The sequence below is a fragment of the Micrasema longulum genome, unplaced genomic scaffold (genome assembly GCF_059751315.1).
Source record: "Micrasema longulum isolate JH-2025_06_02 unplaced genomic scaffold, ASM5975131v1 h1tg001627l, whole genome shotgun sequence".
NCBI classification, from domain to species: domain Eukaryota; kingdom Metazoa; phylum Arthropoda; class Insecta; order Trichoptera; family Brachycentridae; genus Micrasema; species Micrasema longulum.
The window spans coordinates 31,480-43,150 of NW_028278808.1; the positions used below are offsets into that span (position 1 = coordinate 31,480).

General features: G+C 32.8%; 1 protein-coding gene across 1 annotated transcript in view; it reads left to right on the plus strand.

Annotated features, from left to right (window-relative positions):
* LOC148274533 (nose resistant to fluoxetine protein 6-like) overlaps positions 1-11,390 on the plus strand; it is a gene marked incomplete at its 5' end in the record, with an annotated part of 30,192 nt that extends 18,802 nt beyond the window's left edge. Inside the window, 3 exons of the mRNA XM_088236973.1 lie at positions 629-803; positions 4,350-4,492; positions 9,898-11,390. Of these exons, the coding sequence (XP_088093099.1) occupies positions 629-803; positions 4,350-4,492; positions 9,898-10,065 (486 nt within the window). The remainder of the gene's footprint in view (positions 1-628; positions 804-4,349; positions 4,493-9,897) is intronic.
* Between the last annotated feature and the right edge of the window lie 281 nt (positions 11,391-11,671).

The following is an 11,671-nucleotide window of genomic DNA, read 5'->3' on the forward strand; positions in this document are numbered from 1 at the left end:
TTTCAGTATCTTTCTCAGTCTTTCCATCCCTAGTAAACATACTTCTCAGATACACAAATTCTTCTACCTGATTAAAAATATCTCAGTTCACAATGTTCTCACATTTAGTTATATTTTCGTCCCTTTCAAAAACCATCACTTTCGATTTATCAACATTCATAAGGAAATCGCTTTTCTTGCATGCATCGTAGACTTTTGTCTTCTTTGCTGCTAGCAAGAAGCACGGCATCATCAGCATACAGAAGACAGTTAGCAGTTACACCACTCATTTTTGCTCCCATTCTTAAATATTTCAGTTCTTTCATACAGTTATCGATGTATATGTTGAACAACCATGGTGACATTACACATCCCTGTTTGACTCCTTTAGGAATGTTAAACCATGATGTGAATGACCCCATTCACCTTCACACACGCTGAGCTGTCCTTGCAGTGACGCAATAGCCCTTGTCAGGTTACCATTCACTCCATACTCCGATAAAACTTTCAACGATTTCTCTCTGTCAACTTTTATCAAATGGCTTTATAAAATAAAGAAATAAAGTAAAAAATAGGTGTATTATTAAATAGGCCGTGATTTGAGTTAGTTTTGAATTAAAACAGGTATAATTTGTTTTTTTTTTTACAGTTTTGGCTTCTCGTCATTTGGTTCCTGTATGGGCTCTTCACTTGTTTCGCACAGTTCAGTTTATCCACCAGAGATATAAGTATTCCCTTTAGCATGTTTTATACATCCACATCCAGAGTGGCTTGGTCCTTGGCATCGGTTTGGCTAATAATTGCTTGTCTCACTGATAACGCTGGTTAGTATTCGAAAATAATTTGATTATTTAAAAATTCATGCTCTTTATAAAATAAATTCCATAATACAAATTTATAAAGAAGAAAAAATAAAAGAATTTGAGATGAATAAGTCACTCAGATACCAAAATAATATTAAAATTCCTAAATTCCACACAAGTCATGGTCAAAATAGCTTTGTCTTCAAAGGTGTAAAAAATTATAGTAATCTCCCGAATGAACTAAAAACAATTAAAAATAATATATCAATAAATAAATTTGAAGTAAATCTAAAGAAAGTTTTTGAACACATGTAAATACTGCATTAAATGTTTATTAGTATGAATGTATTATTATTTTATGTTTTTATTTTTTTCTCTCATATACCTACTCGTATATTCAAAATTATATAAACTCTTATAAATAAACAACTACAACAGTGTAAGTCACTCTCCAAGCACAAGAGTAAAGCTAGGGTTTCCTAGGACAGCGGTGCCCGTATTTTAACGGCCGTAGTGAACGGTGATGCAGTGGACAGCCGTCGTAAAGGTGACTAGAGTGTGGTTTTCTAGGAAAATGGTGTTATCAACACCATTTAACACCGTTTTCCTAGGAAACCGCTCTCTAATCACCTTTACGATGGCTGTCCACTGCATCACCGTTCACTACGGCCGTTAAAATACGGGCACCGCTGTCCTAGGAAACCCTAGCTTTAGTCTCTTTTTTTGGAGAGTTACAGTGATAACATTTACTAGATGTATAAAAGTAGATATGTATAGATTTTTTTTTAAAACATGTACCTTTTATGAAATTTATTAATATATTATTATTTTTTTAATCTAACATTCATTACAACAGAACAAAGACGAATCTTACAAAGGGTCTGAAAGACTATTGAGATTTTTTTTTAAAGTGTAAACTCTTTAATTTATATTATTTCATGTTTTCTATTATTGTCAACAATAATATGTATACATAAATGGCATCCACAAAAAAGTCTGAATAGAAGGGGTGAAACAATAATACTTTGTGGGATGAATTAGAACCAATTTAACTTACATCGAATGTTATGTTTATGCATATTATATTTTGAATTACATTAAAAACGTTTTTTTATATCTATAATCATTATTCTATTCAATGCAACACGTTTTTTCCATACTAATGGTGATACGTATTAAAAATGTCCATTATTTTTTTCGGATTTCTCCCAGTTTTAGCTTTCGTTTGCTTATGCTTCGGAATTTGACACTAGTAAGATCAGGGATAGTAATATAAAACTACAAAGTCGAAAAGTTCGAAACTTGTTAAGGTCTTCTAACAAGATGTGTTGACCTTATTTACTGATTAGTCATTTTATTATTTTATCTACTTTCTAATAGGCATGAGCGGGGTCTTTAATTAAACTAATGTTACAGCTTAATTTAGAGACAAAACTAAGATTAAATTATTGTAATTGTCAAAAAGGATAAATTCAGTCATAAAATAGTAATAATATTTTCATTCGGTTTAAAAAAAGATTGCAAATCATTATTTTAATTTGTTATCATTTGTTAATAGACTATCAAACTTCATCATCATCATCATCATCGTTGGCCTTTCCGCACCTAATGGTGCAGAGGGCACTGCATTGGTACACCAATAGCAGCGTATCTTGATCATTTTTTTGTTACGTAAGATGATCAGTCTTAGGTACCAGTCCAGGGACTATGAAATATTCTAGTGTGAAAACACCTTTTTAATAAATACTTCACATCAACCATGTCGGAAATCGAACCCGTCAATCAAACTTAGTATTTTTTTATTTATTTAACTTTTATGTATCGTATTATCACCGCTATGATTTTTTAATGTTTTGTAATTGAGAAATTACATCGCCCGTGACTTCACGAGTTCAAGTCAACGAGCTTTCCTGACATTTAATAGGAGAACCCTGTACCTATCTAAAAATGCTAAACGTTGAAAAACACGGCTACCGTTACATGTTTTTTTTTACCATTTTAAAATATAACAATATAAAGTCAGATAGTTCAAAACAAATAATTCGGATTTACGCAGCGTTTTTACGTTAACGTGGTGACGTCTGCCTCTTAACGTACATAATTTTACGATTTCAATGGCATATTTAACCCGAAACTGTCATTTTTATGGTTAGGGTAGGTAAACGGCGACAGTATGATATGCCAATAGTGTATTACCGGGAAATTCTGTACTAAGGAATTTAAATTTGTCAATAAAATTACAGTAAAACCCCTGTTTTGCGTTTTTCAAGAGAGATACAAAAAAATTGTAAAAACGGTCATAATTGGTGATTATTCATATTTACCTATGATTTCATTTAAAATATTTTGTATTTTTTCAATCAAAACTACAATGTGTTTTTTTTATTGAATTAGAAAAAACATGTTTATTAATTTTATGTAGGTTGGTACTACACCTTAAAAACACGAAAATAAAATTTTAAATTTGCATAAAATGTTTTTTTCCCTAAATATTGGGAAATTTTATTTATATGGTATCATTTTTTTTAGTATGGCACCATAGAATCTCAACTGTCACTTACATCGCGGCAAAATTGTTCGTCAATTTTATGATAACTGTTTAAACTCTCTTCTTTCCATATTATTTATTTATTTTATTTATTGATTTATTATACGGCACAAGTGCCTTTTACAATAAAAAATATTCAAAATAATGAGTTAGTTAGATATCCAACAAATTAAAAACAATATTAAAACATGGGTATAAAAAGAAAAAGAAAAATAACAAGAAATATATATACATACATGAATGTGTGTCAGCATACAAAAGATGTATAAAAAATATAAAATGAATAAATACCAGATCATTAGCATAAGTAGCTTTTGCAAATAATTCGTTAATCGTTACTACAGAACTTCATTAAATATTTATAATCGATGATTTGAAATCACAGCGACTCGATTTAAAAATGCCGATATGAGAGGTACAATCGTTTCCTAGTCTGTGTATACGCGGTATTGGTGAGTGACTTATATATTATGACTAGTACTTATTTTATGTTTATAACTTCAAATATTATTTCTTTTGCCAAATTACTAAACTTTCTGAATCGTAATTTATTGCTGTAAAGGCTTTATTCTTCTTAAACATGCGTAAACTGCATGTCCCAATATAGTAAAATGTCAAAATTAGACACTTGAACAAAATGGACAATGACACTACACCTACTTTGAGTTTAGTGAGATAATCATTTACACATTTTTTATTTATCTCGATTTTATTCTCCATTCACGCGGCGGCGCGCAGCTTGGTGTCTTGAAAGATCGAATGAGTTTCGAAAAAATTTCAACGTAAAACGTAGGGGTTATGAAAAACGTAAAAAACGTTAATTGGGGGGATATTTTAATGAGAATGTGTGGAAAAAAATGGGACCTTGACATTTCGGCGTGAAATTGAGGAACCTGTAAACGAGGTTTTACTGAATGTAGGTAAATTAAGTAGGTTCTTCTGTCTAATTAAAAAATAAGTAATGTTGGTAACAGGAAAAATTCACATACGTAGAATAATTTTATTGATGTATTTCACAGGTACCTTCGGAAGAGTTATGTCCAAGGATGTTTGGATACCTTTGTCAAGATTGACATACTGTGTTTACTTGTCGAACCCAACACTTATCTACATTCTTACATCGTTCAGAGATAAACACATGTACTATGAAGGAAATGCAATTGTAAGTGTGAATTCGTATTCGACAAGTTATTAGATTTACATAATACTAGCTCTTTTCCCAGCTTTCCCGAGATCGATTAAACTCTCACTCGGAAGGTTCCGGGTTCGGTTCCCGGCGAGGACAAAAATTTTATGTGATTTTTCTCAAGCCTGGGTGTTCTGTGATCTAATTCCACTGTAATTGGGCCTTCTGGCCTTTTGTGGCGCAAAAAAATAAATTAACAGTAAAAACAATGTTTGAGACATAGAATTAAGAATAATCCAGAAACCGCATACGCACATCAAACAGAAGGCGGCTTAACTACTCATAAATTAGTAGGTTTACGTTTTGACCCATTAGTTTCTTTGTAGACGTCACTCAGTACGCAACTCCTGATTTGAAGTCAACTGGGCCGTGTTGTGTCCTTTTAAAATATAGAAATACCGCTAGGATCTAAAGAAACAAGATGGGATCACATTTCATGTGTAATTAGCAAATGAATGTGTAAGCAGCAAATGCATGACTTAAAAATTGAATTATTTTTCCATCTGTCAGATTATCGAAGAAACAAAATGTACATTTCTTTACTTACTTTACTTACTTTGCTCATCTAATGAGAGGACTAATGGAAATTGGACCTCGGATTAAACAACTCTGTGGCGGACATTTGACCGACATTATTTTTAAAACATCAAATATTATTTAACATGATATAAATATATCCGTTATATGTAAAATAAATTTGGTTTCATATTTTAAGTTTAAAATTCATTAATTCAATTACTCTCATTAAATGACCCTTTACTTGTCTACTCTGTTGTGTCAATCAATATTTCCGCGTGCCCAATAAAATTTTAGATACATTAACAGATTGCTTTTTTAAAATCTTACATTTGTGTTATAATTATATTTTTTCCCATCGCGCAACATTACGCGACGGCATCAAAAATGCGCGCGGCGAAAGTGAGGCACAGTGGGGGAATTATTCAAATATGATTCTACGCTCCTTCTGGAGTATTCTTAATTCTATGGTTTGAGATCTTGTCTAGATAATCTGTGCGTAATTGTGGCCTTGACAATTAATATTTAAAGAAATAATTCATGCAAATAAAACCAGGAATAGAACATTGGTCCTCGAGTCTAGTGCAATGTGTTAGCCACTACACTGTGAAGCCTGACGATAGTTTATTAAGGAACCATTTATGTGATGCTTCCTATTTACTTATGTCCAATGACATAACCTCAAATTGTTGTTGACCAAAATAAATTACACCCAGTACTATTTATTCTCACACGGACTGAGTGTCAAATAAATACTGAATTTTAAGATATGTTTACTTAAAATACGACAAAGGAACAACTCGGAATGAAATAATAAGTGCCTTTTAAAAATAACTTCAAAATTTGTAATATGTGTCGATGTAGAGTCAACATCATCATAATTTCCTATACACACCAGGGGCGAATCGTCAAAGTAAGCGGTTATGCACAGCTTACCATAATATTTTACTTTAAATAATTATGAATTATAGTAATTATGTTTATGGGAAAAAAAATAAAGTAATTGTCATTTATTATAAATCACCGTTTATATCTTTCTACAAAAAAATATCTATGAAGCGCGCCCAGCGCCAGCGCCCAGTCCATTCTTACTGAACGATGAAACTAGCCGATTACCTCAGCTTAAGCTAGGGTTTCCTAGGACAGCGGTGTCCTTATTTTAACGGCCGTAGTGAACGGTGATGCAGTGGACAGCCGTCGTAACGGTGACTAGAGTGTGGTTTCCTAGGAAAACGGTATTATCAACACCATTTAACACCGTTTCCCTAGGAAACCACTCTCTAGTCGACGTTACGACGGCTGTCCACTGCATCACCGTTCACTACGGCCGTTAAAATACGGGCACCGCTCTCCTAGGAAACCCTAGCTTTATTCTTCCATACAAAAAAGTACACTGTATTTTTCGTCTTTAACCCAAGTCGGCTTTTTTAGTACTAAAACAAACTTGCAGATTACAAATATTTTTAGAAGATTCTCTATTTGGAAACTAGTATTTCGAACATTATTTCCGAAGGACTATTTTTCTTTGATGGGATACCGTTGACATATTATGTATCACATAGGACAGGTGGCGTTCGCAGTGGCCGTTTTAGGCATTATTCATTTTAAAAGAAATCGGCCAGTGCTCAAGTCTTGACAATACTGTCAATGACAGATCATAATGAAAATACCTGCGGAATGTCACTGTGGTATTTGTCAATAAACTTTTGTGCAAGTATTGTATTAAAATAGTGTAGAATAAAACTACGTTTATCGCGTGGTTAATAATAACTGTTGTTTGAGTTGATTTTCACAGAATTACAAAAAAATAGTCATTTATAATTACATTACTTACGTGTTATGTAAGTACTTATATGTAGTACAAATGAATGAACATTTTTAATAGATTACCTATAAAATAAAGCACGGCTCGCCACTGATACACACCCAGTGATGCATAGCGAATTGAGTTGGCGCTCCAAACGCAGTATGGGCACTTGCAACATTTGACACTTTCAATACCAGGGCCTCGATTATTTATTTATCCATAATTTTTCTCTTACAAACTAAATTTAATAATAAAAATAATGTGTCCTTACTGGGGTTACCCGTGCCGAGGACACTTATCATATCATTGCTTTTTTAAAAACATTAAACCTGCATTCTACTCAACTAATAATTTGGGAACATGGTTAAAAAATCACGAAGACAAAGTCCCTAAACATAATAAATCTGGCGTATACCAATGAGGAACTTCAGCCCTACGGGAAATTGGATACAAAAAAATGTTTTCTTACGCGTGGTAAAAATTAGAGCATTAAATTGTACCCCAAAGTTTCTTGAAAATGACAGAAAAAATAATAAAAAATATTTTGATAAAAACGCACTACTTTAAATGACGTCACTGGTTCATGTGAATCAACCTATGATCTGAGAGCTATGGAAGATTTCCGGTCTGCTTGTTGCTTCTGGACCAATGGGAAGAACTGAATGAGAATAAGCGAAAATTAACCTCTGACGTTACACGCGGAGTTATTTCAGAAATACAAAAATTTGAAAAATCGTAGCACCGATAATGCGAAATATAAAAATTAAAAAAAAAAATTATTGACTTAGTTTAACAGTCTATTAACAAATAAAAAAAATTAAAAAAACCACTGAACTTCCTCATTGAATTGTAATGATTGCGATTCAATGTAGCATGGAAAAACTAAAAGAAACTTTAATATTAGAGTATAAGAAACTTTAATATTAGAGTAAAAGAACACTTAAGATGCCTAAATAATATTTTTTCTGAAGTCGCAAATCATCCGATAGATAAATTAAAAAAGAGATTTATAAAAATAATGATTTTTTTTAGTATTTCGATGAAATGTAATGTTTCAACTGTGTATTTTATTATTTATTTATTAATTTTTATTTCACATTATAAACAATGATTAATAATAAAAGTAATGTGACCTCACTGGGGTTACCCGTGCCGAGGACACTTAACAATATACTTTTATGAAATATTTTTACATTTGAGAATAAACAAAGAAGACTAACTTAATAAACAGATATAATTAACAAAATGTTCCGACAGTTTTAAACACTGCGTATTTATGTTTATAATTAATTTATGTACATCTATATTATTTATATTAAAAATCGCACAATGAAAGAACAAAATCCTAACATAAGCTATACACTTGTGGAGCGGTTGATTCAATATTGGTTTGGAAAAATAAGACAATCCGTTCTATCTCAACTGTCCCTTTTTTATAGCCTTTTTGAACATTTTCTCGTTACTAATGGTTTCAATAGATAGTGGAAGTAGATTATAGATTTTAATTGAATAATACTCAAAATCCCCTTGTCCGAAAGTGCTATTAGTTTGTATTTGTTTAAGTTGTCTTTGTGTTGAGGATCTAGTGATTATATTATTTGTATGTCATGTATTGTAGGGGTTATGTCTTTCATTTGAGTACGAGTAGTTTTTGAATCTGTAAGTGAGTATTATGATGGGAAAATAAAGACGTCATACCTTTACCTTGACGGTATAGTTGAAGATAAATTCTCTCTAGCGATTACAAAGATGTACTACCGACCCCCCCCTCCTTCAAGTTTTGGGTTGGTACATCGATATGAAACAAGGGGAAGCGTACGTCACGGTACACATATCTACGCTCTAAAATGACACAGCTTCAGTATGACGTCATAGTTGAAGATAAAATTCTCCCGACCGATTACAAAGATAAACTACCGATCCCCCCACCATCAAGTTTTGATATAAGTACACCGGTTTATACCGACGGGTCTAGAACCCCTCTATACATTTATCTACGCATCAAAATGTCAAAAATTTAGTTCCACCGAGCAATTTTTCCTTTAATTATGCTTTATTTTAATATTTAATCGTTTTAAAGTTGGCACTTTTTTTCTTAAAAGCCTATTGAAAATATGAGAGAGAAATAAGTAAATTTTGAAGTCGAATTAAATTCTGACATAACTGTCAGTTTCGAAACAAGTGGCTAGATGCGGTGGCTAGACACCTAGGCATCTAGGCATCTAGCCGTAAAATGTTACCAATGTAAACAATAAATTGAGCTATTATATTTTTTCCGTCTGTTTTACTATTTTTCGGAGTGTACGTATCGAGACGTTAAAGGAGCAAGTTTTGTAGTTGCTCGGTAAATAAATACAGACGATATAAAGCATACCGTCTCAGCAAGTGTCAAAAGTCTTTTAAAAATCATGTTCAAGCGAGCATTTTTTGCTTGACTCAGGATTTATTGGAGTTTATAATCGCTTTGAAGTAGGTACTTTCTATCACAGTATTTAAAATATAAATGAGAACTATTTTAAATGTTAATTAAGTAAGGAACGCGGACTAATTTTTGCGGTCAGTCATTGGTTCGTTTCGATCATATGATGTCGAGATTGCAAGTAGGTAGAAAATACCGAGGAAGATACAGATAGTACAGAAGTAAATTATACTGTCTCGATATATACAGATGATGATAGCGTTCATAATTGAGGCCCAGGTGCCAGGCCTACCAACGCAGTAACGCAACATGCTTTTTTATATGAAAGATAAGGTGATACGTTTCAAGTGCTAGTTTAGGAACAATCTCTGCATGTCTTCAATTTATTATTTATCTTTATATCTGCACAGTTTTTTGGTTATCATATAAAACATTGTTGTATAATATGTATATAGGTATTTGTGCGGTTGGAGGACCGGCAGCTGATCGGTGTAGAGGAGCCAAATCGCTCCCCGTGCATAAATCGAAAACCTTTGTTACCAAGAACTGTACATCCTGTTTGTTGCGAGCAAGGAGCACACATAACTGTATTCTTCATTCGCCTGGATACAGGAAAATAATATTGTTTATTGTTTTCAGATCCTCAATGCATTTGGGATAATTGTGGTGTCCTTCATTGCTGCCTTAGTTCTGGTTATTATGGTTGAATATCCTCTTAATAATGTTTTGAACACGCTGTCGAAGCAGCGAAGATCTACATATAATTTAACAGGCGGTGAATTGTTAAAGACAAATAAAATAAATTAAATCATATTAAAATAAATATATATTTATATGTGTACTTCTCTTTTAGTTGAATATAATCTCTCTTACAATCAATTTCTTTTCATGTGCTCAACCGTGTCACCAGAAGTCAAAATCTTCCAAGAGCAACATTTGTTTTTATGCCTCAATATCCATAATGTGCAGATTGGTAAATTCGTCACACAACTTGGAATTCTTCGGGATTGATCTTCAGGATTTTCGTAGACCTCTTGGCGATTAACAGTGTGCGATGAAGATGGATTTGCACGGCTTATCTTGAAGTTTTATATGTTGATTGTGTTTATGAATATATTGTATTTAAATTAAGTCAATTTCTGCTCAGTTTTTCAGGCTAAACTACTCGCAATACGAGAAGCTCTCGAATGGTTATTAAAAAACCACCAGAGAAATGGGTTATTGCAAAAATATTATCAGATTGTCGTTCGGGGTATAACTGGTACTCGGTCGGTAAATCCATTAAATGTAGATATTCAGAGTAAAATTAAGCATCTAAAAATCAAAGGGATGATTATTCAAATATGCTGGATAAGAGGACATGCTGGTATCGTAGGAAATGAGAGAGCGGATGAACGAGCAAGAGCCGCAACTTGTAAAAGAACGGCACCTTTCTTCTCAGAATTTCCCCTTAGCTTTGCTAAACGCTGTATAAAACAAAATACGCAGCAGCGTTGGGAGGATCATTACCGCGCTTCTTTTCCAGGTAAAATCACTAAACCCAACGCTGGCTGATGCAGCAAACTTCCGTCGTCATCACCAAAGTACTTTCGAAACGACCCAAATTTTTACCAGACACGGAGCTATGTGAAGTTACCTATATAGGTTTAAATTAAGGAATGATGACTATTGACCATGCGATGATATTTCTTCACATAGTATCGAACTTCTGTTATTTCAGTGCCCATTTTTCAATTTACAACGCCATAACCTTGAAGCAGAATACAGGAAAGATGGAATATCCTTAACAGACACTGTCGTTAAAAGTAGTAATCACGCGCCATTGTTCTTGGACTTTGCAACAATGGTGATTGGACTCATAAAGGTAATAAACCAAAATCAGTGATCGAACATCCCATTTCCAAGCCAGACAAAAACGATTTGTTCCGAGTACCTTAGCCTTGTACACGACACGTAAGGCTACTAAATACAGGTGTCCATATATATATTTAAAAACAATATATATTGTATTCTTTTTGTTCAGTTTCTTTTACATAATATGTTTCTTCATATAACTGCTGTAATGGGCTTGGGCCGTATGTATAATAAAAAATAAATGAAAATCTTCTGCATGTAAAGCAGATGCTGGTGAAGTCAGACCTTTATATGTAAAATTGTTAATATAAAATAAATAAATAATACATAACGTGTTTTACAATTGTGTACCTAGATATTCATTATTTGTGTTTAAGATTGCGTGTATATTATGCTGTGAATTTACATAGTTACCTAAATATTGCGATTTAAAAAGGTCAAGTGTGTGAAATTGCAGGCAAATAATACTAGTCAATATAAAACAGTCCGTTTACTTTCGTTTCATTACAAATATTGCGTTTTGCGGAAACAACAAAAGTTCATTAAGAAACTAATGTAA